Source organism: Melanaphis sacchari, unplaced genomic scaffold, assembly GCF_002803265.2.
Source record: "Melanaphis sacchari strain LSU unplaced genomic scaffold, SCAv2.0 Contig4_pilon_pilon, whole genome shotgun sequence".
NCBI classification, from domain to species: domain Eukaryota; kingdom Metazoa; phylum Arthropoda; class Insecta; order Hemiptera; family Aphididae; genus Melanaphis; species Melanaphis sacchari.
Window position 1 is genome coordinate 5,011,692 of NW_020271335.1, and position 27,274 is coordinate 5,038,965.

The 27,274-nt window shown below is 26.7% G+C and overlaps 4 protein-coding genes across 7 annotated transcripts; 1 reads left to right on the plus strand and 3 right to left on the minus strand.

Moving 5' to 3' along the window:
- Window positions 1-37: 37 nt before the first annotated feature.
- LOC112598711 (ubiquitin carboxyl-terminal hydrolase 47) lies at window positions 38-10,950 on the minus strand. Of its 3 annotated transcripts, XM_025345273.1 has the most exons (25): window positions 10,714-10,942; window positions 8,785-8,864; window positions 8,405-8,653; window positions 8,046-8,339; window positions 7,653-7,977; window positions 6,618-6,796; window positions 6,377-6,551; window positions 6,032-6,153; window positions 5,772-5,965; window positions 5,527-5,707; window positions 5,252-5,467; window positions 4,779-5,126; window positions 4,516-4,699; window positions 4,202-4,437; window positions 4,001-4,124; window positions 3,577-3,681; window positions 3,381-3,504; window positions 3,254-3,323; window positions 3,059-3,194; window positions 2,070-2,332; window positions 1,867-1,985; window positions 1,539-1,800; window positions 1,322-1,461; window positions 1,104-1,226; window positions 38-125 (listed from the first exon to the last, which is right to left on the minus strand). In XM_025345273.1, the coding sequence occupies exons 3-24, from the start codon at window positions 8,648-8,650 to the stop codon at window positions 1,130-1,132; spliced, it is 4,140 nt and encodes a 1,379-aa protein (XP_025201058.1). In that variant the 5' UTR covers window positions 8,651-8,653; window positions 8,785-8,864; window positions 10,714-10,942; the 3' UTR covers window positions 38-125; window positions 1,104-1,129. The 3 variants fall into 3 exon arrangements, with proteins under 3 accessions (XP_025201058.1, XP_025201059.1, XP_025201057.1); XM_025345274.1 differs by lacking the exon at window positions 38-125 and having other exon boundaries at window positions 1,050-1,226; window positions 3,589-3,681; window positions 10,714-10,950; XM_025345272.1 differs by lacking the exon at window positions 38-125 and having other exon boundaries at window positions 1,050-1,226.
- Window positions 10,951-13,600: 2,650 nt separating this feature from the next.
- Window positions 13,601-16,379, minus strand: LOC112598714 (cyclin-dependent kinase 12-like). The gene is made up of 3 exons (XM_025345277.1): window positions 16,157-16,379; window positions 14,209-15,334; window positions 13,601-14,144 (listed from the first exon to the last, which is right to left on the minus strand). The coding sequence occupies exons 2-3, from the start codon at window positions 15,080-15,082 to the stop codon at window positions 13,699-13,701; spliced, it is 1,320 nt and encodes a 439-aa protein (XP_025201062.1). The 5' UTR covers window positions 15,083-15,334; window positions 16,157-16,379; the 3' UTR covers window positions 13,601-13,698.
- Window positions 16,380-17,555: 1,176 nt separating this feature from the next.
- LOC112598713 (cyclin-dependent kinase 11B) lies at window positions 17,556-23,280 on the plus strand. 2 transcript variants are annotated; one of them, XM_025345275.1, is made up of 12 exons: window positions 17,556-17,875; window positions 18,703-18,753; window positions 18,995-19,112; window positions 19,196-19,254; window positions 19,617-19,785; window positions 20,275-20,500; window positions 20,780-21,025; window positions 21,306-21,480; window positions 21,929-22,218; window positions 22,293-22,522; window positions 22,598-22,869; window positions 22,956-23,280. In XM_025345275.1, exons 1-12 carry the CDS (start codon window positions 17,850-17,852, stop codon window positions 23,221-23,223), a joined length of 2,130 nt encoding a protein of 709 aa, XP_025201060.1. In that variant the 5' UTR covers window positions 17,556-17,849; the 3' UTR covers window positions 23,224-23,280. The 2 variants fall into 2 exon arrangements, with proteins under 2 accessions (XP_025201060.1, XP_025201061.1); XM_025345276.1 differs by lacking the exon at window positions 18,703-18,753 and having other exon boundaries at window positions 17,561-17,875.
- A 1,815-nt stretch (window positions 23,281-25,095) lies between these two features.
- LOC112599205 (protein ZBED8-like) lies at window positions 25,096-26,757 on the minus strand. Its single transcript, XM_025346020.1, has 2 exons — window positions 26,286-26,757; window positions 25,096-26,108 (listed from the first exon to the last, which is right to left on the minus strand). Exons 1-2 carry the CDS (start codon window positions 26,755-26,757, stop codon window positions 25,096-25,098), a joined length of 1,485 nt encoding a protein of 494 aa, XP_025201805.1.
- Between the last annotated feature and the right edge of the window lie 517 nt (window positions 26,758-27,274).

Here is a 27,274-nt window from a genome sequence, read left to right on the forward strand (position 1 = left end):
AATCAAAAGTTCTAAACAATTGTGTTTTTTGTATATATTTATATTATGAGTTTTTCTTTACTATTTTTCTTCTCAAACTGTTCGAAAATAAGCTATTACTTTTTGGTGACCATTTAACATTTGTGCTAGAAATGTAAAATACATTTTTAACGTTATTATATTTAAGTACAATTTAAAATACTTGAACAATTTTAACAATTATTACAACAACAAAAGTTTTCTTATTTTAAACACATTTAATTACAAAATAATAGTAATAATAAATTAAATAATAAATAATACAAAAATAAGGAAAAAACAATCTAACACAATAATTTAATTTTTTATAAATTAGATATAAAATGTTTTGTTTTACATAACAAAGATCTGAGCAATATATGTTTATGATTTTTAGGCATTTAGTTATGACCAGAAAATTTTATATTTATATAATCAATTTATGTTTGATATACTTTGTTATTGATTGATTTTTGGACAGTGTAATTTTGAGATTAAATAACTAAAGTTTATTTGTATTATGATACAAAGTAGAATAAATAGTTCAGGTAATATTTATATTTATTTTTTTACAAATTTGTTTATATGTTTTGATATTTAACAAAAAAATAGAAACTAGTTTATTTTAAGTAAAACTTTAGAATATATATATGTACGAGCGGACGAGTGCTACTAGTCACATTTATTAATTTATTTTTGTATACAACAGTTTGTTGATTTAAAAAATATTTATTAAATTTGTAAATACATACATATATATCATATGTATGACTTTTTTTTATATTGTAAAAAATATATTTTCAAATTTAAAATTTTTAAAAATTATTTATTTTTTAATACATTTTACATAATCTATATTTAATATTATTTATTAATTTTTGTATCACAGATAAAAATATTTAAACTAGAAAAAAGAAATTTGTATTTTTAATGTTGATAATGTACACAAAAGATTAATATGAATCTAAAGAATTTTGTAAAATTAACAGACAAGTGTTTTTTTTAGGTTGTAGAAAATTAAATTTTTTTAAAAAAAAAAACAGATTAAAACAAGTATTTCAAACTTATTTTTACCTCCTCCAGTAATAAATACATTAAAAATTTACCAAATATTAAACAATACATAGTATGTTTAATCGTTATTCATAGTATGTATTCTTAGTGAACGCTCTTTGCGTTGCCTACGCCATTTGCTTGGTGTTTCTTTGGTGGATGTGTTTTCTGCATTACTATTTTTAGAAAGTTTAATAAGAAATTAATTATTGAAAGAAAAAATGAATTTTATAAACATTATATAAAATTATTAAATAAAATATTTACATACCGACAGTATAAAATTATATTGTCGTCAGACAAACTAAACGACCAATTGAACACGCTTGTTTTCCATGTTATTTCAGTTGAATGACCATACATATAACCCATTTCTAACTGATCTTCAGGTATGTTAAGTTTCTTGGAAATCTAAATTACATTTATTTACATTGCAATTCAAATTCACAATATATTTAATAAAGCAGATCCTGATGCTAGATACTTACTTCAGTGCCCAGCTGTGTGTTGGGAGACGTTGTGGATGCTATATCAACAACAAATTCCATTTCAGAAATAACACGGTGTGGACTTACTTCTTCTATATGATTGACAAACATTAGTCGTTTGGTTTTATTTAATTCCAATTCGGAACGATCTTTTAAATCCAATATGACCATTTCCCACCCTTGACCGATATCTTCATTCCAAATTTCTTCATTAAAATAGCATCGCATCAGAGAGTCTTTTTTCTTCTTACGCAAACGACACCTATGACATTATTATATGATACAAAATCAACATTAAATCTTATACAATCATCTAATAATTATTTACCTGTTTAAAGGTATTTCAATATTGTGTGTTTTACTCAATTTAACCAATAATTCTTTTTTAGTTTCTAAGACGGAAGTTCCCTTCTTAATGATCCAATCAAACATTTTCTTAAACAAAATCTACAAGCAGTAAAAATAAATAACTAATATATATTATATATATTATTTGTTTAACTAGTAGCATTTTTTTGAATAATTATATACTTGTGTCTGTTCTTGAGGTTCAATCCAATAAATGATGCCACGATATTCACCGTCATGTAACGCTTGACCCATAGAGATTTTAATTGTATCCGAGTAAGCCAAATCTTCTAAAGAACTGCTAGGTAATGCCAATTCTTCTACTTCTGTGTCTGATTTACATCGATTCAGAATGATAAAATCAGATGGTATGTTGACGTATGGCACTAATTGAGTTTTGAGTTCTTGGACAGTCATGCGTTTATCGACATATGCATAGAGTTTTTCTAAAATGTTTAATTTAAATACATGATTTAGATTCAAATATGCATATATACACGATTTAAATCTAAGGAAAAACAGGGTATCACTTAATTTAAATAAACTAGAGTAATAATGGTTGAGTTCACTTGACATAGATTAACTAAATACTAGCCAAATTACCTGTCACTGCCTGGTTACAGTATATATATATATAAAAAAAAAACAAGATTTTTGAAAGGGAGCTAATATGATAATATATATCACCATATATTAATAACAATAAGTTCCATACTATGATGGTAGTGTTATTTGAGAACCAAAAGAGACAAATGACATTGCACTATTATATTAATATATATTTTCTCTAAATTGTTAAGACTTCATTTTTACCAGTAAACAAATCAAATATTTCATTAGGCCAATAGAATTTCAGTTATAGCTGCTCAAAAAAATTACCTTACATTTTAATATTATAAAGATACTATAGATGGGTAATGCCAATGCAATTATTTATTGTTCATTATTCTAATAATTTGAATTCAGTTTACTAATGATGCATTGCATAGGAGGAAGTGGAAAACGAGTACTAATTTCATGTTACCATGTGCCACTAGTGAGCAAATCAAAATTAAAATGGATAAGCAATAAATTATTGTATTGGTGTTGAATATCTATAGTAGTATTTATTTTATGGTTTTAGTAAAAGTTAAAACTAAAAATTATAAGCAAATTATGTTTTTATAGTTTACCATTATCGTCTTCAGATGTCTTATCTGATATCTTTGTTGTTTTGAAAAAATATTTTTCATTTGACTGGAATTCGTTATCATCGTCGTCATCTTCAGTCTCATCCCAGTTTTCTTCCAATCTGCCTTGATCATAAACCTGAACATATTTTTAAATAATAATATATGTTTTACTAGTTAAAAAAAAAATTGATATACCTTTATCGGGTCATGTTCAAAAGTAGGAGAATCCATATGATAATCTTCGATAGCATCTCCTTTGATTGTCCTGAGAAAGAAAATATTTAACATATTATATTTAAATTTAAACAAAAAAAATCATTACCTTTCACTGTCTGTTATACTACTGTCCTCGCTCTGATCTCCACTTCCACCACCAATAGCTACTACACACATGTCCTCAGGATTGGTAACCAAATTATTGTCTTCATTCGATTGATCACAATCCACTAAATAATAAAAACATTTATTTATAATATACAATTTAAAAAAACTAATAATAAAAATTTGCTTATGCCTACCTTCCAACACACCTGGTTGTTTTTCTAATGGTAACATAGACTCATTGTCGTTATATCCATTTACATAGTTTTTATTGTATAATGACATCAATTTATGTAAAGTTTCTGAAAATAATACTGGAAATTACTTTTGAAAACCATCAATTACAACAGAACACTAAATTATGTAATAGTTTAACTATTATTAATATTTAAAGTGTGTTTACCCTTAATATTTTAGTAACTATTTTCTTTTTTTTAATCACGTAAGACACAGTATGAATAATATGTATAATTAAACTTATAATTTTAACAAAAGTAAAATTAAATGTCAGTTAAAAGTGTGTTTTAAATGTAGAGATAACTTACACTCATATAAATTTTTGACAAATAAATGAATTAGTATATAAGTTATATCATAATATTTTAGTCATAAAAACACTACCTGTATCTTTAGTTGGCATGATGAATTGTAATAAAATTGTATTGTCGTACCGTGTGATTATGTTTTTCATCTTGTGTCCCAAGACTGATTGTTCAATTGCATGACGTTCTATGAACACAAAAACCTGTTGGACAAATACTGAAGTAGTTAAATGGACCAAAGGCACAATTGTGTAATGAAATATGTATTAACAATACATACATAATTAGTGTAGATAGATGAACATGGTGCACTTTCTTCGAGCAATGTTGGTTTTGAACTGCTTTGAATAGCAAAATGCAACACTGATTCTCTTGAAATATCATATTTTGTATATAGCAGATTACTGAGGTCTTTTATTTCTTTGTTTAGTTCAATTTCAATTTCTACCGGCTGACTTACATCAATATCTTCTTCATTGTCATCCAAGTTTATCATGAATAATTTCATCAAGACATCTGATAAAAAAACAAATTAGTATATGTAACATACTATTATTGCTATTTTTTTTTTTTTAGCTTAGTTGTTATTCTTACACCCTGGAGTAGACACAACACTTCTATTGTCTTCCGTATCAATCATTTGAAGTAACAATACAAATGTCAATGAATATTTCAAATGACATACCAGATAGTTATTTTTATCTTCCAAGTTTTCAACAACTTTTTGATCTTGTTTATTGAAAATGACTAATCGACATGGTTTGGTGACTCTGAAATGCTAAAATTGAAAATCATTCCACTTACAATCTAAAAATATTGATTATTATTTAACATAAATAAATCGATCACATTATTACCTCGATAGCCATAGCCTTTAATTGTTCAACAGTAGTGGTCCCACTACAATCGAATTGCCAGCTTCGCACACCACATTCCATAAAATCAGCCAAATGGACAGGCACCTTGTACATATCTCGTTCTCTTTCTCTCATCTGTCTGTCTTCTTCAGCTTTTCTCTCCAATAAATTATGAAGTTCTTTTAAATGTGGGGGAAATTCTTCTTGAGTCATTGCATTTTTATTTCTTCTGTGATCAATTTGTCTGTACATGAGCATATATGCATTAGTACTAGACGTATATTGTCCTGAATAATATCCTCGTATAGGTCCGCCACCAAAACTTCTTTCGATATCATCCATTGTAATCTAATAATATTTTGAAAAATCAGTAAACACTTATTATACACACAATAAACACTTACATATGCAGAAACATATATGTTGAGAATCTACTCAATATTATGGAAGTGATTAATTAATATTACACTTACCACTGATACAGATTGATCATTAAAACACAACCATTGATCAGTTTTAAAGTCTTTAATATATGCATAATAATGCCCCCCTGATGCACTGCCAGAGTGTATCATGATAGCATACAGTTCATACATATATGGCCCAATTGGTTCATTTTCTGAATTTAAATCTACTCCACGTTTATCTTCATGTCTGTGCTGGCTAAGGTCAATACCTTCATCTTCATCCTAAAATAATTTTATTGAAATAATTTTTTATAACTATGATAAATTAACTTTTAAATTACTTGATCAATTTCATCTAATGCGGATGAACTGTCTGTGCCAGTATAACTACTGTCATCACATTTGCTTCCTGATCCAAATAATTCTTCAGGGAATCCTTCAGATAGTGCTTCTTCTTTGTCTAGACCGTTTTTATTATTTGATATAAAACTATTTAAGTTGAGTTTTAAAGGAAACACAACTCTATAAGAAGAAAATAATTAGAAAATTTGTATTTAATTTAACACTTATAAGAATTAATTATTACTTGTCATTTAATTTAATGCGATACATAGTGTTATAATCAAAATCAAAACGCATCAGGTGTAGGGTCATGATGTATGGAAACTTGCTAAATTTTAAACCTTTGTGAGCATTACATTTTTTATTACAGCGTTCACAAAAATACTGATTATTTCCATCTAATGTTTCAGGCTGGGTAAATCCTTTTAGTGCTTCTGTCTAAACAAATTACACATTCAATTTCACTCAGATTTAAAGTATTACTAAAGAAAATATTTATCTTACTATACACCCATACGCATTAGTACTTCCAAATGGACGTATAGGTAAAGGTATGTCTAAAAATGTATCTTCTCTGGATTTTTCAATTCCACATTCTTGACATTTTACATAATCAATCATTTTGCCTGAAAAAAAAAATGATTAAAATTCAAAATGTACATAAATAGTATCTTGTATCTATTTAAAATAACTATGAAAAATATGTATTCTAAAGATAAAAAGTCCAGGAAAATACTTTATACCTAACAATTCATTATAATTTTCTAAATGCTATATTTTTTATAAATATTATGCCTACATTTGAATACAGTATATACAAACATAAAATATATGTATATTAAAAAATACCTTGATAAAGCTGGTTTATGAGATCAACATGAGTGGTATTTTTAAATTCTTGTTCTAGAGCATCAAACATAACTCTACAAAGTTCTTGAACATCATGCTGTTGCCATGCTTCACTTGAATCCCAACCAAAACTACGTGTAAGTTCTGTTGTTTCAACACTGTGTCGCGGTGAAGTCTTTAAATAGAATATTTTACATCTTTATAATAATATTCAATGACATATTATTTATAAAATATTTACTTGTAAGTTTAAGAACAATTTTTGAAGTTGAAATGGAATAGATTTCGACTCGTCAATGTTCGCATCAAAATCAAATTTCCATTTATAAAGAGCATTTCGAAATTCTGGTGTCATATATAATGCTTGCAATAAACTATTTAGGTAACAAGTCATTGCTTGGTTTACTAAACCTCGGTAACCTGTAATAATACGTTTAAAATTTGCATTTCAAATTATTTTAAATCTAGTTTTTAGTTTTCAAATGAGGCGTCTTCCAAGGTATATATTATTAAATAATTTTATAATTATCAATTCTTAAGAGAATGCCATGATTGCATGTATTTTCTTAGTCTTTCAGACGAACAACATACTAAATTTGCATTTTGTAAAGTTTAGTTTCAATATTAGAGTGAATTCTATGATTAAACTTAAAAGGTAAGAAAATTATCTGTGATTTATAATTGACTTTTTAAAAGATTTTATATTTAAAGCAAGTAATGATGTTAAAAAATTAAAACATAAAAATGCCTATAATTTGCTAAAAAATTAAAGTACATTTGAGTACATTGATAATGTTATAACCTTTAAATTTGATGATAGATTAATTCATTCTACAATTGAAGCTAACAATATAAAGTTCTGAATAGATACTGAATTTGATTTGATATGTTTTATGTTAATAAAACAGATACAATATATGAGTGTGAGATATTTTTAAAATTAGTAAAATTAGTTGATTCGCTTCATCTATTTACACTCTAAACTATTTCTAACTTGCTCAAAACAATTGAATAGTCAATTTGTGTTCACTGTAGACTATATTATAATTATAGTATTTTGGTTTGTATATGTTTGGCTTGCACAAACAATAACAAGATTGAGTGACTGTTGATAAATTACATATTATAATACATTTTGATACTTTATTAAGCCTAGTAATCTCAATACGTCTTCTCACATAACTTGCTATTTTGAAAATCACCTTTCACACATGATTTAAAATACAATTTTACTTTGAATTTCATGGATATAAAATAATCATAATCATATTCAGACCTGTATTTGTTCTTTCAGTTGAACGGTTATACATCATACGGGTAGAAGGTAATGCAAGCATTGGCATTGGTGAAGTTGGTTCTAATACATTATTTTCTATTACGGATGATGAATCCAGACCATTTCGTCGAACTGAAGGATGAATTTTTGAATATTGACTTTCTATTTTTTGATCTTGAGTAGGGGAACACGATTTTGATGAATTATCATTATCCATACTATCTGATAAAGTGTTCAGTGATATTTCAAAACGATTCTTCACTCCTTCGCGATACACAATCCCAATATCACTTAGCAATCTTGTATCATCTTCTTTTATCATAAGCTATAAATTAACAAAATATTTTTTTTTAATTCATCAAAATTTAAATATTTTAAAATAATTGAACATACTTTAACCAATTCAGTATTGACATTATAGGAATTAAAAGTTAAAACAAAATATTCTGTATTCAAATCTTCTGCTTGACATAGTTCTAATACACGTTTATACAGTTGACCTGCAGTTTCATTTTGATCTACAGTCAATGGAAATACTTTCATATCCTTAGGTATGCGTACAATACATTCAGCCTGATCGCTTTCTTCGACTTCATTTTCTGATAGTACAAAACGATTTTGAGTACCATCACCAAATATTACACCAACATCTATCAATAAACGGTCATCATCAGCTTCCAATTTTGGCTGAAAGATTAATAAGTTATTGATCAAGAAGAAAAACACAAATTTTATGAAATAGTGATAAACACCTTATTATTGGTTCCAGTATCCAGTGTAGAATCTGATTTAAATGAACTAAATGTCAAGGAAAAAGAATCCAAATCTAAATTGTAATGGTGTGCAACAATATTAAGAAACTGGCGAACAGTTTGATTCTTATCAACACAACATTCCAATTTATCATCGTTAGTAGACTTATCATGAGGGTTATTGAATTTGCGCACTAGACATTTTGCCTGATCATCAGCTTCTGAGTCATCAATAACACTCACCATTTTCTAAATTCAAATAATTTTAATGTTATTAAATTATAATTTATGAATCGAGAACTTACAAATAAAAACAATAACAATATTAGAAAATTTAATAATAGTATATTTTACATATACTTAAAAATAGGGATACTTACGCTATAACATACAACAACTATGCCAATAACGAATAAAGATGAAAATCTTTATAGTCACCAAAATGTTTCCTTACATGTTTCTGTAAAATATCAAAATATAAATTTGATATCAAATTACATAGTATTTCGAAATAATACACAAGCTACATAACATTGTGCTTCAATTATGATAGCCAACTGCCGCTATATTAAAAAATGCTTCCCACCACTACCACTATTTTTATCTCATTTCTGATTGGTGAAACTGTTTAATGTTGAGACTGTAATGAATGACTCACTACTTACTTCAGTGTTAAATTTATACTTTGAAACTGAAAATATACTTATTACATAAATGGTAGAAATTTAGTTTCTTTTCTAAATACTAACACATAAATCACTTAAATACTTAAATCATACTGTGGAAATATTTACATTTTAGATATCTGATAAATTTAAATTATACAAAAAAAAAAAAATTTATTTATTTTATGATAAAATACATATTATACTTAGTAATTTGTGACAAACATTTGATAAATTTGTTAATTTTTTTTTTTTTGTTGTTATAAGTTTTTATTTAAGATCACCTACTATAGTAGACATAAATACAAATTGTTGGGAGTATAGCCTGATTTATTTCTAGGCGTTTGTCGCAGTGCCAAATACTAGAAGCAGCCAGTGACGTATTATAGGGTCAGAAGGAGTGTCAAAATTAGACTGATCTTCCACTCCTGCATATTATACATCTGTCTCTCCTCCTCTACAATTGCACTCTAGTGTGAATTTTTATTTTTAGATTTACAATGTTTATGTGAAATAAATGAGAAAAAATTGTGAAAACTTTAAAATTTATTTATGATTTTACTAAATATGGTTATTAGTATGGAATTCAAGGACAGACTGAAATTTTGGGAAAGGGACAAGCACCATTATTCAATGTTTGTTTTTAGTTGAATTTTATAAATATTTTAGAAAATAACTTCATTATATTTTAAAAAATATGCAAAAGAATATTTCCCTCCATTATTTTCTATACTGTCTTAGAAGCACTGACAGATAGTAACTATTATTAATTAAATAACTAGAATTTTATTTTAAGGTTTTAATGTAATTACAATAAATTATTAGGTATATTCAAATTTAAGAACAAAATTTAAAAACCTTTTTAGACGTTAGCACCTATAAATTCATTTTTAGGCTTTTTGTTTAAAAAAAAAATCTAGTTATATATTCTCTTTTAGATAGAAATACTCAACTTTAATTAGTCAGTATAAACTCACTTTAATAGAATTTTGCACTTTCACTTTTTATGAACAATAGTAGATAATATCAATTGATATCTAAAGAATAGAGACAAATAAGGCTTAGAATATTATTTCTGATACCAGTTTTATTCATTGTAATTGCTACTTATTACTAATGACTATATATGGCATTGCAAATGAGATAGAATTATGCATCAACTTTCTTTAATACAGATATATTTATTGTAATAAATGCAATATTTATGTTTTATTAGGTAACATATCATAACATTTACCTACTGTATATTGGGAATTTCATATTTTAATATGGACTATATACTAATTGATTGTGTTAATATTTAGCGTAAAAATGTGCTTCAAAATCTGTAGCACCTAGTAAACAGAATTTGTACACTGTTAAATAAAAATTTTAAAATTAATCAAAGCATTAGAGATAAATAAGTTGTTTCAACCTAAAATTCTACCAACATTTATTTGGCATGATTCAGTTATGATAGGATTATTCTAGATATAGCTGTGGTTCTTGCACATACACAGTCTATTAGGCAGTTTTAGTTAGTAATTTGCAAATTAAACCATGCTTTATGCTATGAAAAAAAAAAAAAAATGTCCAGCTGAGAAGGCCAATGCCAATTTTTTTAATTTTAATTTCTATGATCAATAGCTTTAAAATTATACTTACAGATGGTTAAGCGATGAACAATGGTAAGAATGTAAGATACAAGTAACAATTGAATTAATTAGTTTTAGCTCGTTGAAATCAAAGCACCGAGTTAGACGCAAACCTTTTTTTTGGTCAATCATCAATGGATCGTTGGGATCAGAAAGACGGGGGAAATTGTCTCATTGAAATGGATGGAATACATTATTTAAGTTGTATGTTTTGATTTTTATCAAAATCGTGAATGGCTTATCAACATAGTCCTGAGCGGCGGTGACCTTCACAAATATTATGGAAGAATGATGACATTTTGATTGTTCCATGATATTAGTTCAGCTACTTTTTAAATGTCAGTTTTTTCAATAATAAAATACTTAAATTTAGGTATTAATAAATTATGTACCATGTAGATAGGTCCTAGAAATACAGTAATAAATACTTTAAGAAACTTAAATGCAAAACACATGATAATTGCTTTTTATAGAAAATGAAACAAATTTTGTGCTCATTTAAAATATAAATCAAGCAATCCTATTAAAACATTATTAATGATTTTAATTTAGTCTTTCAAAATCTTATAATAAAAATATTTATTTAGATATATTTTAAGAATAACTATACTTATCTTGTGTAACAATAACTATAAGCCTATTATACAAAACTAGAAAGAAAATTCTTTTTTATTATCATTTATTTGAACATTAGATAAAATTAGGTAGTAATATATTATATTTCAAGATTTTATAAAATTTCTATGTAGGTACTAGGTACCTACATGAACATGTTAGTTCTAATAATGATTCATACATTTATTTAAGTCTTACAAGTTATATTATTCGATTATTGCAATAATGAATAAACTGTTTAATAATATAGCATCTTGGCAAATCATATACTAATAATTACATTTATAACAAACTTAAATGAATAAAGATACTAAATAAATTGCTAAATGTAGTTAATCTTATACAAGTTGGTAATAAATAACTTTAAGAAATATGTTTGGCTGAAGCTTGTTTATAATATACACTTGCTAATAGTATGCTGGTACTTAAAGAAGTATTTAGACAAAAATTTGTAAGCATTATTTTATCAGCTGAATCCATTGATATTGTATATATCCTAGCTGGAAATAGAATATAAAAATTATTGATAAAATTAAATTTTTTAATTACTAAATAGAACTAAGAATAATATTATGCACATAGGTATTAAGTACCTGATTGTAACATTTATATTTTTTGAGAAATATTATGAACTGGTAAATATTTACTATAATTTAATTTAAATGAATGCGCTTAAATTAATTATTTGGACAAAATAAATATTTTGTGAGCCGACATTTGAAAGAATTTAGTTTAAAAACATTAAATAAAGATTATTATAATTTAAAATTATTAAATCTCTAATTTTTGAAGTCATTAATAATGATTAAACCTTAGATGTTAGATATTAGTCAATTTATTTTTAAATGTTTAGAAGATCAAAAGTAATCCTTGTTGAAAATGAAACCTTACCTCCATTTGTATATGCAGAAATGAACCAAGAAGTCAGACTTATGCTATCAGCATTTTTTAATTTCATTATAGTATACAACTGTAAACATTTACTTGATAATGATATAGGTGTACCAAATGGCTAAAATAATACAAATTAATTATATTCAATAACTTTGAACATAATATTATGTAATAATTTAAATTCTGAAAAATGAACATACTACTAATATAGTAAGTATAGAGGAAGGCAAAAGTTTGCAAACAAACGCAGAAAATATTCCAACATACAGTACACTTAAAATCAAAACCTTGAGATTTAAGCGATTATTGTAATATAGAACAATACCAATGAGAAGATACTGCTGAAAAAGTATTATTGGATACTCCATGTATGCCATTAGAGAATAATTGTTTGTATAATTGTAACAAGTTGTTGTACTTAAACTGAAAAAGGGGTAACACATAATACAATTACTAATAACAATTTATTATTATCTGAGACCAGTATTTGTTAAACATTATCAGTACAATTGTATAAGCATGCAATATTAACCTTAAAATAATTAACAAATTTTATAATATGAAAGCTTTTTTCAAATATATCGAATCGTAACAAAAAATATGAGATGTTATACAGAATCTTAAACTATGATTAACGAATTTGAATCTAATGAGTGAAATATGCATTATACCCATAAACACAAATTATAAATTTGTATTTAATTTTATAAATTGCGATTCAATTTAATCAGCTATTATTTGACTATTCAATATGAACATGCAAATGTATGGACTTCTGAGTATTAGATTTAAGTAGAACTAATATAAATGTTAGCGCAGATAGACTAAATATTTACTAGCCAATTTATACAAACAACTACTAAATAAAAATAATTGAAAAGGTATACAATTTTTAACGAATTGTATTATCAAATCCTTACTTTTTAGTTGTTAATTTACAAGGCTTATACATTTATACATTTATTTTTATAGATCAAACAGTCCAAACATTAATATATAAATTTATGTGTTTATATAATTTTACTTGATTAAATCCAGAAGTAAAGAAGTTAAATTGATACCGCCTGTTTGCTTTTGATTGTAAATCTGAATAATTTGTGGAGCCTTCATGATAACACTCAAAATAATTGTAGTAATGCTTAATAGGTAAGAAATCATTGTTTAGAGGTGTTTACTTGATACACAATACCATGTATATGTATGCATACAATATTATATATATATATATATTGGGTTTTGATACAATTCCTATCTGAAAATAAAATAACTCAAAATGAATAATTATAATAATAAAAATTGACTCCATAGTATAATATTGTGTAACAAAACTAAAATACCCTATGAAACAGCTGATGGGGTTTCAAGATGCATAAATAATTTTCAACATATTTCCTAATATAATAGTTTTTAAATATTTTATTTTAAGGAATTTTACCCTTGAATGAAAATAATTAAAATTCGTCAAATTACAATATGTGTTAACAATTTAAGTTCGAGTTTTGTTCTCTGATTGATTGCGATCTTTTTTCATAGAACGGAGAGAAGAGTTGTTCCTGGAAGTGGTTGACCGACCTTTCCGTTTTCTACTCCACAGTTCATGACAATCTTGCCAAGTAGGTAATGAAATGCAAGTATTGGTGTCTATGTTTGCCAACCATGAACATGTTAATGCATTCTCAGCAGTGATGCGTTTACTGGGATCTAGAGTTAACATTTTGTCTAACAGCTCAAATGCATCATTTCCGATAAAGTCATATTGATCATTAAGTTTTCGATTGTGCAGTTTTTTTTGACTTATAAATTTCCAGTATGGTAGTTTTATAACTTCTGGCCAGTTTGCTGGACAAGGACTACCACAAAGCTGAGATATTAACTCTAGTTGATCAAACTCATCTTTGCCATGAAACATATTTTTTTTGATGAAAAGTTCTCCTGTAATAGTAAATCAAAGTTTTATAAACTATTATAAGGTACCTACATTAAATGTGTAACTTACCTAAGATACATCCACAAGACCAGATATCTACAGATGGGCCATATCTTTCTTCTCCTAATAAAAGTTCAGGTGGTCTGTATCGTAATGTAACTACTTTGTTTGTGTACAAACGAACTTGCTCGTTATCAAATAACCGTGCAAGACCTAGATCAGCTAGTTTCAGTTCACCTTTATTATTGAGCAGTATATTACTGCATTTAATATCTCTATGAATGAAATTCTGCTTGTGACAATAGTTTAAACCTTCAAGCAATTGACGCATAATTATAGCATTATCTCTCACTGAAAAATCTACCATGCCTGATTCTATCAGGCCAGTAAGATCATGATCCATATACTCAAACACAAGATAAAATGACCCACCACCTTTTTTGAATTCGTATGAATCTTCTTTATCAGTAACCACTTCTTTTAAACTAACTACATTTGGATGATTCAGCTGTCGCAAAATTTTTATTTCCCTTATAGCTGTTATTGGAAAGCCTTCAGATTCATGTTCTAATCTTACTTTTTTTAGTGCTACAAAATTATTGGTTTTTTTTTCTTTGGCTTTGTAAACTTGGCCATATGAACCTTCACCAATTTGTGAAATTATTTCATAAAGATCTACAGTACGTAGACCGGTTCTAGTCACATTAACATCAATGAATGATTTTGAAGAATTTAAAACAACAGGTCTTTTTGAAATAGGACTTTTTGCTCGTTGTCTAAATGTATGGATTAAATCAGTTAAAATAATATTCTTTGGAAGACAGTCGGACAAGAAAGAATCGTGATTTTCAACTAGTGTAGTGTTCTCTATGCTTCTTGGTTGTCTGATTAATGGTGAATCGCTTGGCAATGGTATATTTTCGATACCATTTTGCGTTTCCATCTGTTTTGAAAAATATACTAGCAACCTGACTTGTTCTATTTGTTAAGGTTTTGCAAAAAAATAATGTTAAGGAACTTTTAAGATTGACGAAATTGTGTCGCAGATGATATAGAATGTCTTCCATCGACTTAGTAGTAGACAAGAGACGTTGATTGACTTGAGAATACTTTAATGTAGACAGTTCTACTTTTTGTACCGTAACAAATTCCGATGGCATATCAAATAATTAACATTCATTTGATATGTGGAATCCTGCAAAAATTGTTCACAATATTTTGTTTTTGAATGTCGAAAAAAAAAAATTCTACTTCAAACAAATTTAAAATGACATTAAATTGAATACATAAATAATTGGCAAAGACTTGGTACAGGAAATAAAAAAAAATTGTTGAAAGTAATAATTTAAAGAAATGAATACAACTAAATCATTGAAAATTTATATTTTACAAGTAATGCACTTATTTTATTTATAGTAGTTTAAATTTTGAATATTATTATCGACAACTATAAACATATAACACAGTAAAGTAGTCCATCATTTTGAAAATAATTTTTTTTTATGATTAGTAATTTGACAAATTTTATATTTTCATTCATTTTTTTAACACATAAAATTACATAGTAATGAAATTTACCTTTTAAAATTCAATTTTTAAAAGAAGTGTTATTCTTGGTACTTTAAAATAATTTGTATTTTAAAATTATACAAATATCTTGGTTAAAATGCTTAAAAATAAATGGAGAGTTTAATGATACTTGATAAATGGACATATTCATTTAAGTGTAGTATAAAAATTACTATCTAAGCATACTAATTGAAAATATTTTAACAAAGCTACCCTAATCATAAAAAAATTTACCAGTGTCTAAACAATATTAAAAATAAATAGAAGACGGTAAGATGAATATTTGCACTAGAGAATTGATAAACGTCATTCATAGATAAATGCAAAGAAAATGATTTTTTTGAATACCTTAGTCAGTTACCAATTAATTAATTGCAACGTACGTATGCTTTTGTAGAAAAGATTACTTAAAAATGGTAATCATTAATAAATTACTGATTTTACTTACTCGGTAATAACGAGATAACAAAATAGCAATATACGACCACGACGACCTGACAGTAATTCTGAACACCGTATACAGTACAGCGGAATCGTGGTGAAAGATTTAACTCTTGATTATTAACCAGAGAATATATCCATAAATGAAAATAAAAATAATATTATTATTGACAAAAAATAAAATGACGTAAAGTTGTGATGAAAAAACTATATGATAAAAGTTTGAAAGAAAAAAGTTGTGGATAAATACAAAAAAAAAAAAGATCTGGAAAATTCCGAAATTGATAACAGGGTATACATTATACATCGTACGGTATCAGTCGTGCTCACTCACAGATTACTCAGGCCTATAGGAGGGGGTATGTAGAAGAGGCCATCATAACCATAATAGATTGTGTGATCATAATTCATAACCCGTCAACGTGGGAACCATTTTTATTTTATGTAGAACTGAAATTTTCCGCCGAATTATGTTTTGGATATCGATATTCACGAGACTCGTTGTGAATTTTACATTTTTTTATCGTTAATAAAATTATTGTCCTATTTTACTCTTACGCCACAGTACATTACAGACACGATGATTCTTCTGTGACCAGTGCCAACAATTTTTACTCTATTTCCTTGATTTCTACGCTGATAGTTGAACAGTTAATACTTGATACATATAATGGAGAAGAGGCAAAATACTTATGATTTTGAAATTTTAAACTTTGATCTAAGTAATCCAATAAGCTAACAATTTCAATTGTTTTTTGTTAATTTATTCGCATCCGTTACTGGTCACACTGCTGTTAGTTAGCAATTATTGTGACCATGGTAATTATTTCATGGTTGAAACCAGTGAAAAAGATTATGATTGTGACATAGAACCATAGACCCTATATAAGGTCTATGCATAGAACACTATTGAAGCAACACTCTTGGATAGCCGCAGCCAATGATCAGGTGTTTAGAATTCTAGACGGCCTTGAAATGGTTCGTAACTTCTTGTCTTACCGCCAATCAGCTTACAACATCATTCTTGTTGTCATGACTAATCATACAAAGTATAATCTAAGACCGTGGTATATACAATAATTAAATATATGATAAAACTTATTATTATGTATTATGTATAACACTTTTATCATAAAAGTGTTATACTGTTATATATTATAATAAATTTTAATATAAAATATAACGTCAATATTTTTTCGTTACGAATATTACGATTATACGAACATTGAATATATTATGATGACAGCAGACGGATCACGAATAGTATATTTTTTTAAATGTTTATTAAGTAACATTGCAAATAGTTTGTTTATTGGATATGAAATTATTAATGCATACTTATTTTTATAAACAATTAATTAACTTAATAATCTATCTTCTATAAGCTAAGCTTGTGTTTAAGGTAGAGAGTTACAGTTAACAAAATATACAAACTAGTAACTACTAACTAGATTACTAGATTATTATTATTTGTATGATTGAAACACTGGCAGCCTGTCCGCGCGGGAGATAAATAAATACTATACAATAATAATAATAAATTGTGATAAGTTTCGTGGTGAAGAATTAAATAACTGATAACAATTTCAATGTCTATGTTCAATGTTGTTATAAGCTAAGTCCTTTTAAATTAAAATGAAGTAAAAGAGAGCTTAACACATAAGTACGATTAATAATAATTTATGAAATTTTACTGAACTATGGATTCAAATTCACAATCTAGCAGGTAATGGTTTTAATATTTAACAACTTATTATTAATTGTATAGTCAATACACTTTTGATCTGTACTGCATTCTCTAAATAATTCTGAATATACATTTTGTGAAATTGTTTGACTATAAGCTTATAATATGTAATTTTTCATTGATTTCCACTTTTAAAACAATTATACATAGTATAATAAATATTTTCTTTATTTCATGAAAGTGTATTATAAAATAAATAAAAAGAATGTTTGTATATAGATAAAAGAAAAAAAAAGACCATTAACGTTTAAGATGGTTTTTAAATTTTGTTTCTAAAAACATTAAGAGGAATCTATACCTGTGTGTGTTATATTCATCTTACAAATGTATATTATGGCAAACTTTATGGTTATAATAATTTATTTTACTTTGTTTTTAAAATTTAAGTGTATTAATCTATTACCTATACAATTTAAAGGTAAGATAATTGTTTTCAGAATTTTGGGAAACATTTAATGATATTTTAATCATAAAGCAAGTTATAAGCATTTTAAAACTAAATGTTTTGTGAATTTTTAAATGATTTTAATTTACTCTATAGTTAATATAAACTCTAGACAATAATTTTACCTTTTAATTTTATGATAGGTTTATTCACTCTAATTTTAAAATAATAGAATAAATTTGATTATCGTGAACATAAAATATTTTGCTATATTGTACTTGTGTTAGACAGAGATGACACATGTAGCTATAGAGTCTTCTTAAATAGTATGTAAGTATTATATTTATATTAGTTATATTTAATAATATAATATTATTGTATTGTTTTGCTAATGTATTTTCTAAATATTTTAACCGTGTAGGGTTATTGAAGGAGATAAAACCCGAGAGGATAAACTGCATGCTAAAAAAATGTAAAAATTAATAATTTTTTTTTGCTTTTATTAATAACTATTATACTTTGTTCAAAATAAGAAACCTTGTCGCTAGTTAGGCAACAGCTATTTGTTTTCACCCCTTCGAGTCAACCATTTGTATGTTTGTCGAATAATTAGTGCATTATTTGACCATTTACTAGGTTTTTATTTTAAGCAGAGTATAATGTAGTATTTATTTACAATTGTTATATTAATCAAACTGTATAAAACATTTTAGTAATGCAGCAACTGATGACGATGATGTTGCTCTAGATCATACATTAACAATAAAACCACCACAAGCTAGAGTGCACAAGTCAAGGCATAAAGTAACAAGTCATCACAAACACTCAAAAGTAATTATATTTTATTTTATAATATATAATTGATGAAGCTACAATTTTTTTCTAATTCATATGCAATTTATTTAAATATTCAGGATCTTACAAAAAAACATCATTCCAGGCATATGGAAAAACGAAAGCACAGACATAATCGGTAATGCTTTTATGTTATAATTATTATCTAAACAGACTTAACAGAATTATCTATATTGCCCATATTAGAAGGTTTAATAATATATTAAATAATGTATGGTTGTAAAATATTTATAGAACGAAAATTGCGTTATTCTGTTTGATTATACAAAGACAAATTAATTTGTATGACATTATTACAATAAAAATGTACAGTTATATTTTCTATGATTTTAATTTTTGATTGTAATAAATTATAATTTAATAATATGAGTGATATCAAGTTTTAATAGTATTCTTATTTTCAAACTACTCACTATCTTGAACGCTGACTCATGGCTGAGACTAATAAAAATACATTTATTGATTAATTTATTTTTATAGCGAAGACGAATTTGTCCTGAGAAGCAAAAGGTCAAAAAAGGAAGATGATTATTATAAAGTAGAATCTAGAGGTGAAAATGGTGATTGGGATCGTTATAAGAAAAGAAGTAATTATGGTCATGATAAACATTCAAAACTTGAAAAGCCACATCGAGATGAAATGCTTAAGGTATAGGATAGTACATAACTGTTAAAACAAATAAATTGTTAAAATATAATACAATTTAATATTTTTAAATATAATTTATTGTTTTAAGAACTAAAAATGTTTATGAATATATTTTTTTATTAGTCACTAAAATATTTTTTTATTAGTTTAAATGAACAAAGTTGTGATTTAATATTTGTATGGAAGGTACTCATATGGAATTCCATGTCTTCATTCTGCTTTTATAAATATTAAATAATGCTTAATTTTTATATACTAATTTAAAAATTTATTATTAACTTAAATAATTTTCAAAAGATATTCTGCTTTGAAATAAGAAATGTAAGTTCTATTAATATCGTCATTCAAAAAATTGAATTATTTAAAAAGTAATGATAATAAAAAATAGAATACAAATGTTTGTAACTTTAAATTATGTTATAAAAAATACATTTCAAAAATGTCAATAGATTAGTATATATATATTTCTAAGAATATTTATTTTTAAAGGAAAATGATTTGAGAAATCTTTTACAAAAAAAGAAAATGGAAAAAGAAGAACGGTATCGTATAACAGATTACAAACATAAAAAAAAAGAATCTGTTGATACTGATTCTAGAGACTCTAATGTAAAATTAAAAAAACGAGAAGAGGAAGAGGAAAGAGATAGTCGTAGATCTCACCGAGAAAGAGATCAATATATTGAACAATACTATAAGACATTGGATAGACCCCGTAAGTTTTAATTATTTATTTTTATTATAATACATAATAATAAATATTATGTAGTATTATACTTAAAATATATCATTGAAAATTAATTTTTTTTTTTAAATTTATTTAAGAAGTAGCAATGGAACAAGGTAGACATATTTTTATATTCATACATTTTTTTTTAAACTTAAATTTGTTAATTTATTTGTTATTTTTCAATATATGATTTTGTTTACTTAGTTTTTGTATCAAATAATGGAAATTATTATTTGTTATTTCATGTATACACATTTTGTTTAGGGCCAGATATGGTGCCTGATTTGGTAGTGTTGTCTAATGATTCATCTTCATCTGGTTCTGAAAATGAAAATGAGGAACATGAAGATGAAAATATTAAAGTTAAGACTGAAGAAAACTCTTTAACTCCACCATTAAATCAAGATAAATCGGAAGGAGAAGCATCTGAAGAATCAGGTCAAGATTCTGGTGATGACACTGACAGTTCTGGTTCAACAACTTCATCTTCTAAAAGTTCTCAATCTAGTGGTATGTATGATTAAGTGTAATTAGTAAAATACTTAGAGCTAAATGTTTCTCAGTCTAAAAAAATATTGTTTTTATGTATAAAATTATATTATTTACTCATATTTTATTTTATTTATATTTAAATTAGTATAGAATAAATTTGAGATATTTTGTTCTTTTATTATGTATTGAAAAAAATTCATTTTGTACTAACAAGATAATTGTTTTTATATTGTCTCTATTAACTTTATGTAACCAGAAACTCATCACTAAGTATAAATTTATTTTGTTATTTTTTTAGAAAAGTCTAGTAGCAGTAACTCAGTTAAAGAAGAATCGAAGTCACCAGAAGTAGATACTGAAATTCAAATGGATATAACATTAGAAAAAAATTCATCCCCACCTTTGTTACCCAAAGAATATCTACCTGCTCTACAAGGATGTAGAAGTGTAGAAGAATTTCAATGTTTAAATAGGTAAATAGATAATGGCAGTGCTTAGGGTACAAATTTTAAATTATATACAATAATAGAGCCATAACATTGAAGATTAGTCTCTCGTGGGTGATGTTCATATGTGTGTATTCATTATAGTAATACACTAATACCATAATACATTTTTACCTGTTTATTTAATTATTTATCATAGTTTTTACTAATTTTTATCAGTATTTAGATGATAGATTATTGTGCAATACTAAAATTCAAGTTTGCTTAATTACCTTGACTTCAAATGTTTAGATAGATTGTATTCATTGTAAAATAATTTAAGGCCCAAATAATTGACCAGATTTTTTCATTATTATTGTAAACAGTCTGTGACGTTTTTTGCTAGTTTTTTTAGTTATGGCTACCTACCATGTTTATTGTAAATTTGTTTGAGTCTTTATTGTTTTCATTCAATTAATTTGCTTATAATATTTAGAATCGAAGAAGGAACATATGGAGTGGTTTACCGAGCTAAAGAGAAGCAAACTGATGAAATTGTGGCTTTGAAACGATTGAAAATGGAAAAAGAAAAAGAAGGATTTCCAATTACATCACTGAGAGAAATCAGCACACTTTTAAAATCACAACACCCAAATATTGTGACTGTGAGAGAAATTGTTGTAGGTAGTAATATGGATAAAATTTTTATAGTGATGGATTATGTTGAACATGATATGAAGTCATTAATGGAAACAATGAGGCAAAAAAAACAATCATTCACAGCTGGTTGGTCATTATGTCTTCTTTTCACTTTGATACAAATAAAATTGTATTTAATATTTACATTATTTGGTTTTCAGCTGAAGTAAAATGTTTGATGCGACAACTTTTAATGGCTGTTGATCATTTACATGATAACTGGATTTTACATAGAGATTTGAAGACATCTAATTTGCTTTTAAGTCATAAAGGTGTTTTGAAAGTTGGGGATTTTGGTTTAGCTCGAGAATATGGTTCTCCATTAAAAGCTTATACACCAGTTGTTGTCACATTGTGGTATCGTTCACCTGAACTATTATTAGGAGCTAAGGTTAGTAAAATTACATTTTGTTACTTATATAATATGATCATATTATCCATTTGAGTTATTAAATTTATTTTTCAGGAATATTCTACACCAATTGATATTTGGTCAGTAGGATGCATATTTGCTGAGTTTCTTTTAATGGAACCATTGTTTACTGGTAAATCTGAGTATGACCAGCTGAAAAAAATTTTTACTACCTTTGGTACACCCAATGAAAAAGTGTGGCCAGGATATTCAAGTTTGTCATTAGTTACAAAAGCTTCTATGCCTGATTGTCCTCCAGCTAATTTTAAAGGAAGGTTTACAAAAGAAGGTATTCTTACAGATATTGGCTATGATCTTCTAAGAAAGTGAGTTTAATTAAAATTTTTCTTAATTTCATTATTGATTATAATTACTATTTTTCTTTACTTACATTGTCTTTTTTTCTCACTAGAATGCTTACTTATAATCCAAGTGCTCGTGTTACGGCAGAAGAAGCGCTTCAACAAAAATACTTTTCTGAATTGCCATTAGCTATAGACCCAGCAATGTTTCCAACATGGCCAGCAAAGAGTGAAGGGGGTGCAAGAAAAGTTGCAGCAGCTAGTCCAAAACCACCATCTGGTGGTAGGGATTACAAACAACTTAAAGAAGATGAAGGATTTCATATAAATAATTTGGCAAGAGCTACTGCAGTACCAGCTTTTAGTCTTAAATTTTAACATATTTATCTTAATATTACAATTTGTAAATAATAAATGTCTATTGCTTTATACTTAGTAATGACATTATTTTTCTTTAAAAATAAAATTTATCACATATAGAAATGTTTTGAATTACTGACCTGATTTTAACTTCAGCCTTGTGAAAATGTTACCATACTCAGCTTAACCTCATGATTTTCTTGTAAGTTTTCTCAAATGGGGGAAAAATTCATTGATGTAAAGTAATTTACAGCATATCCATTTTAAAATCAAAATTTAATTAAAAAAATAATGTGATCAAAAGTGGTTTGAAAATTAAGTAACTATCCGGAGATAATAAATATTTTGAAAAACTATGTAAAAAAACTTGTTTTTATGCCTTTGCTGTAGCCTGTAGGCTATCCAAGTGTACTCTATTTTAATCTTGTTATACATTAAAACTTATAACAATCACTGTTAATAATTATGATGAATTATTTTTTTATTACTTTTTGCTGTTTACATCATAAAAGAACTTAACTGAATCCAATTTTTCCATATTAACCTTTTATGTACATTGTTTTTGGATTAATTTTGTTAATTTTGACTTTTTTCATAATATGGTTATAGACCGTTTGAACTTTGGATTATGTACTAATGCACTCATATATCGTTTGTGTATTTTTTGTTTATCTTGCATCGAATTATCTTGTAATTTTAATGCCTAGTTGATTCAATGCTCGTAAAATTAAATTTTTAAATTAGTATCTATTTTTGTTCAGAAATATATTTGTATGTATTGCCATAGGATTAGAGAGTTAAACTCGAAACCATGATCAATGATTAACCTATAGAATTTTTATTTTTACTTCAGTATATATCTTATAATTAGAACTAAATTATTTGAAATTTAACAGATAAACAAATTTATTTTTAATTTTATATAAATTATACAGTATACTTATTTTTTATTATATTCGAGTTATTATAATTATTCAATTTTCTAGTAGAGCCAGAATTTAGTATTAAAATTTAAAAGTTCTTTTAATATTATTTTGGTATATTTCAATATTTTTTTTATATTCGCAGACGTTTTTATTAAATTAACGATGTGCGATTGAGGTTTGGGGATTTCAGTTCTACGTCGTCCCACTATCAATGTAGGGTGATCACTTCTATAACTCCCCTTAAAACCAACACTGAATCCAATAGGGGCTTGTGTATATATATTATTGTTCAAAATAAATATGGTTTGTTTCTTAGTAAAACAATACCTAATCAAAATTTAGCTAAAATTATTTTCAGAAGTATCTTAAGTTCTAAGCATTGACCACTGTATTTATTTTTTGAAAATGTATAATGTTTTATTTATATTTTCTTATTCTTTTCGCTCATTTTAATTGGTCTCAAGTATTATAGTGCAGGTACTTCAGGACACAGGTATACATATAAGTAAAATTAAATCTATTGTACCACTATGACACAGAAACGTCTATAGACAATTTGCTCTTCCATCAGTGGCGCCGAGTTATATAAATTTAAGTGAAGAAAAATCAAAATATTTATACACCCACTCACCACTGAGGATGTTGTCCACCTCCAATAACTAATAACTTTATTTATTTATTTATTTAATTATTTAGTATAGGTATTATGTAATGTAAAAACAAAAACTCATATACACATGAAATCACCCTACACCATAGGTTCTTAACCTTATCGGGGTCGTGGACCCCTTTGATTTATAAAGTATAAGCACGGACCCCTCCCCCACCAAAAAAAAAAAAAAAATTAAAAAAACTACAATTTTTATTTTAATTATTTTTAATGATAATAATACTAAGAGTTAATACATTATTAAATTATTTTAAATAATCACTTTTTTATAGTTAAAATTTATACATACAAGTTTTAATGTGACATTTGCTGTTGTTTTGACTGCAATATTGCTTTGAAATCTGGGACCGTATTAGACAAAGCAACTCGCATATCGTCCTTGATGTCCAATCGATTTCTTGATTTTGTTTTGATTGTGACCATTGTAGAAAATCCTGACTCACAAAGATATGTAGTGGCAAATGGAATCAAAAATTGCATTGCCCTGGATACAGCTCGCGGATAAGCCTTCGTCAACGTACACCAAAATTCGATTAAATTTTTTGTTCGAAAATCATGGTGTGCCATTTCTTTTGATCTCAGATCAATTAATTCGTCTTTAACGAGGTCTGAATCATCAATTGTCTCCAAGTCTACGAGAAAAGGATTTCGGAACCATATTTCTGCTTTTGAATATGTAGAATCAAAATAATTGCTAAATGAATTTGTAAGCACGTCAAGATGTTCACAAATTTGTGTTTGTATGGAACTAGACAAAGCAGTATTATTTTTTGAAAGTTCGTGTTCAAGTGTTGGAAAGTTTGCTAAATTTTCCGATTGAAATCTTCTTTTCCACAGAGGAACTTTATTCACAAATGCATTTATTTTTTCGGACGCGTCCATAATCGTCACTTCTCGTCCTTGAATCGAAGTATTTATTTCGTTCAAATGACTAAAAATATCTGTTAAATAGGCCAATCCATGAATGAACTCAATATTATCAAAATGTTTTGAGAGTGAGCTTTGCCTTTCTATTAAAAAATAAGAAATTTCATCTCGTAGTTCAAACAAACGTTTCAAAACTTGTCCTCTGGAAAGCCAACGTACTTCTGTATAGTAAAGAAGAACTTCATGTTCAGCTCCCATTTCTTGGCATAAAACTTTGAAAAGTCGGTGATGTAAGGCTCTAGATCTGATGAAATTAACAACTTTGACTGCAGTCATCATAATCTCTTTTAGATCGGTTGGTAGAGTTCTTGATGCCAAAGCGTGACGATGCAGAAAGCAATGAGTGATGACGATATCGGGAATTTCATTTTTCATCAAAGCTGTAAAACCAGATGATTTACCAAGCATCGCAGGAGCGCCATCGGTACACAGCGAACCAAGTTTTTTTTTATAATTTATTTTATGCTTCGAAAAAAAATTAATAATCATTTCAAACACGTCTATTGCCTTCGTAGTTTTTAAAAGTGGTTGACAAAATAGGAATTCTTCTTTACTACTTCCAGAATGTATGTAACGTACAAAAACTAATAATTGGCTGCATTGAGAAATATCTGTACTTTCATCCAACTGCATACTGAATGGAAATTGTGTTGAATCTAATTCCGCAATTACTTGTTCCAAAATGTTAGTTGACATATCAGAAATTCTTGAGTGAATTGTGTCATTTGACAAAGGCACAGCTTCAATTTTTTTGCGTTGTTCCATACCACAAACCAGTTCTACCATTTCTAATGCACATGGTTTTATTAGGGATTCGCCAATTGTATGTGGTTTTTTATTTTTAGCAATACGGTACGCTACTTTGTAAGATGCTTCGAGACATGGTTTTTGTGGAGGTACAAATCCAAGTTTAGGCAATGTACCGGATTTTTCAAAACGGGCTTTTTTAGTTTGAAAGACTTCCAAACCATCTGATGTATGTTGAGGATGTACCGAAACTAGGTGTTCTTTAAGTTTGGTTGGTTTCATGCTCGAATTTGCTAGGATTTTTCCACAGATAAAACATTGTGGTTTTTGCGTACCATCGCGTTCGGTAGTAAATGTAAAACCAAATAACATATATGATTTATCGTATTTTCTTTTTTTTCGACATAGTAATATTATTAAATTGTAAGTAAAATTAAACTTACGGTGAACGAAAATTTGAGTGAATATATTATGACGACGGAAAGGACAACGAAATTCAACGACACTAACACACACACTGTACAACGCGACGGCGATGTGTCAACTGAAGAGATAAGTTTCCGTGTTCAGTCGAAATGCTCGTTAAATTGTATTTCCATGTAATATTTATTATTTATAAAAATCGTAATCTAAGTTTGTAATAAATAATAATCCATTAGTCTTGTTGTATTTTTTTTAAGTAGTGGAATACGGACAAGAAATTATTATTGTTATCTTGAAAACATTATCGGAAATTTTAATAAAATATGAAAGACCGCTCGTGTATACAAATATAATACCTACCTAGAAATAACCATTC